Source organism: Bipolaris zeicola (assembly GCF_000523435.1).
Source record: "Bipolaris zeicola 26-R-13 unplaced genomic scaffold scaffold_617, whole genome shotgun sequence".
In the NCBI taxonomy this organism is placed as follows: Eukaryota; Fungi; Ascomycota; class Dothideomycetes; order Pleosporales; family Pleosporaceae; genus Bipolaris; species Bipolaris zeicola.
The window spans coordinates 1-3,221 of record NW_006912666.1 but is presented as its reverse complement, the minus strand read 5'-3'; the positions used below and the strand labels follow the sequence as shown (position 1 = coordinate 3,221).

The 3,221-nt window shown below is 51.4% G+C and overlaps 1 protein-coding gene across 1 annotated transcript; it reads right to left on the bottom strand.

Moving 5' to 3' along the window:
- Nucleotides 1-689: 689 nt before the first annotated feature.
- Nucleotides 690-2,292, bottom strand: COCCADRAFT_10454 (uncharacterized protein; the record flags this gene model as incomplete). The annotated part of the gene is made up of 2 exons (XM_007720749.1): nucleotides 690-2,140; nucleotides 2,205-2,292. 2 exons carry the CDS (start codon nucleotides 2,290-2,292, stop codon nucleotides 690-692), a joined length of 1,539 nt encoding a protein of 512 aa, XP_007718939.1.
- Nucleotides 2,293-3,221: the final 929 nt, after the last annotated feature.

Here is a 3,221-nt window from a genome sequence, read left to right as displayed (position 1 = left end):
GGGTGCTCACGCCCAAGCACCTTCTCAGATTCTTCTAGAACTCGTCGATGCATCGCTTCTGCCTCCTTGTACTTGCCCTGGCTTGACAGCACCGATCCAAGCTGGGTGACGCTGATAAGCGTGTTGGGGTGCTCGCGCCCAAGCACCTTCTCTCTTGCTTCTAGCGCTTGTCGATACATCGTTTCTGCCTCCTTGTACTTGCCCTGGCTCTCTAGCACTGACCCAAGATTATTAACGCTAATGAGTGTGTCGGGGTGCTCGCGCCCAAGCATCTTCTCTCTAGCTTCTAGCGCTCGTCGATGCATCGCTTCTGCCTCCTCGTACTTGCCCTGGCTCTCTAACATCAACCCAAGGTTGTTAACGCTAGTGAGCATGCTGGGGTGCTTGCTACCTAGTACTCTCCTCCTCGACTCCATTACTTGTATATAGAGCTCTTCAGCTCTCTTATATTGTCCATCATTCTGTAGAGCTCTAGCGCAATCTTCTGTAAGATTTGTTCCCTCCTCGTTATCGTTCTTCTCACTATGCGACAGTGCATATTGAGCGTGCGGTAGTAGTCGCGTCTATTTGCTTCTATTACTGTGATCGCTGTTTGGAAACACCTGAAGCAGTTGTATGATTGTGCGTTGAGTGTATTCGTAAAGCCGTCCCTGCATCTGTAGCTGCTCTCGTAAGGCTTGGTGCACTAATCAATGCACGTCAAATGCTGACTTAGCAGGTCGCCTTATAACGAGCGCATATCTATCAAGTATCATAATCGCATCTACACGGGCCTGCGGCGAAGCTGCCTCAAGCAGATCGAGTGGAATATCCTTTCGGTCTACGCACGCAGCAACGTAAAGCTGCTCTACAGCAATAGCATTGCTCCGGCGGACTTGACCTATAGAAAGAGATAGTGTAGCAGCTACAGCCTTTCTCAGACTAGACTCTCCCTGCTCGTCTTCACACAGGTTATTGCTGTGCTTAGGAGCTGCTTGATTGTGCTCGTGTAACGTCCATCCCTTCGTGACGGGACTCCCTGTGTGCCGGGACCGGCCAATCAGATCGCAGATTTTGAGTAAAAGTCTGTGATTCAAGCGTTCTGATTGGACGGTCCCGGCACACAGGGAGTCCCGCCACGAAGGGATGCACGTTAGTTGTGCTTGGTACTGCTGCACTGTCATGTTGCTTGCGTTCATGCACGCTGCTGCTTGCGACACTGCTAGAGGCAGGTGCGATAGTTCTCTTAGCAAGCCTATGGCTCCCGGCTGCTCAGCATTAGAGAGCGGCGTTGTCAAACGGGATTGTAACATCCTCAGCGCCGTGTCTGACGTTAGCTCACGCAGCGCTACCACATCTTGTGGAGCAAGCGTCTTAGCCGTGTCGCTTTCTGTTGTTGTGAAAATGACAGAACACAGCTTGGAGTGCGGCAGAAAGTCGGCTAAGTCTGTAGCTTCTGCCGTTGACGAGCCACTATATTGGACAGTTGTGCCCTCGACGTTGTCGAAGATGAGTAAACACTGCTGCGTACTCAGCTTTGCTATGCAACGTTTCACGATCTGCTCTATGTCTGCCTGGTCACCGTCACAACCAGGAACGCCAAGCTTCTGTGCAATACTGGTATAGGACTGGTCGAGACTGTCTTTGTCACTCGCATCGATCCAGAAGACTGAGCAATGCTTGTGTTTCTTTAGTGTTCTATGCGCGACCTCGAGCGCGAGCTGCGATTTACCTGTTCCGCCAGGCCCGACTATTGCAAGCGTTGAGGTAGTCTGTGTGTTGCTAAAGAGCTTCGCTTCTAGTTTAGCGAGCTGCAGTTCGCGACCTGTGAAAGACTTATTGCGAGCGAACGGAATGATTGACGGTGCGCGGCCGGCTCCCTCCACTTCAGCCTGCAGTCTTTCTAACGCACTCTCCCTTCCTTCGCCATAGGTTGCAGGCATAGAGACGCCAAGAAGTCCAAGCAGGCAGTATACCATATCTTCTGTCTCGGTCGTTTCGCGACCGCTAACCCATCGCATGCGCTCAGATATACTGAACTGGCTAAGAGGACAGTTTCGCAGCGCTGCAAGCGGAATGTCGGTGATACTATGTAGTAGTTGGTCGAGAGAGGTTTTGTCGCCTATGCGCTGCCCTTCGCACGAGAAGAATTCTACAGATGCTGGCGCTATCAGCTCCTGCAGCGTCCATCCGCGAGTGAACCACTTGCTCCGCCGAAGCGATACATTCCAGTCCCTGCATAAGACAGACCTTGTCGAGGTCAAGGTCGAGGTCGAGGTCGACGCTGACACATCTGACAAGAAAACGTAGCATCGCACCGCATTCTTGTACCACTAGAACATTGAGTTAATCGCCTTAGAACGCTTATTGTTGTTCCATCTGTCGATACAGCACGTGTCGATCCAGAAGTACTGCAGCCCGTCCTGAGGTACTTATTCGGCGCAGAACCGTAGCTTTCGGTAGCCTTCTTCTTTCTCTTTGTAGTTTTCATTCAATACGTCTTCAATAAGGATCTCGGAGTCGCCCCATCGGTGCGATAGGATAGCGTAGGGTGGGATCGGCTTGCCGCGAAAGTCTGTCAAGATCAGTCTGCCTAGCGCGTCGAGATACCTAGAGAAGCCGTATGGCTCTTGCAGCTCGGACTTTAGTCTAAAGAACTAGAGGCATGAACAACTTTTATGGTAGATAAGTAAGAGCAGAATATTAGTAGGAGTAGAATGGCATCTTTACGATAAAGCAGAGAAGGCAGCCTGGTGAGGCAGTGCACACAACCGGGCTGAAGATACTGCTGGCTGCATCAAGCGCCCAGCGTCCTGCACTGCCTCCCCTCACCATTTACGCTAAGGCAGTGTTTGTCTTACAAAGTCATGGCAGAAGAATGCATATATAGATAAGGTGCTAGTAAAATAGCTAACTAATCTATAAAGGTTATCGTTACAGCGTCTCGCCTAGCTCTATGCGACGGGGGCGGCTGCTTACCAGCCTGGGAATATTAAGAGCTGTCTAAGGTCAGGCGATGAGTGAGAGCCGCAGCTCTCAGCCACAGCGCGCAACCCCTCGCAGATATCTCAGCACGCTACCGCTGCCAAACGCCGCTAAAGTCGCACGGCCGGCTTGTCGCGTTTTAACGATGTTGACGCCAGCGCGGAGTGAGTGAGTGAGTTGTATTTAACGTCTATATATAAAGCCTCCCTTGGGGCATGTAGACGGGCTATGCCTATGACTTGCCGTACTATGCCTAG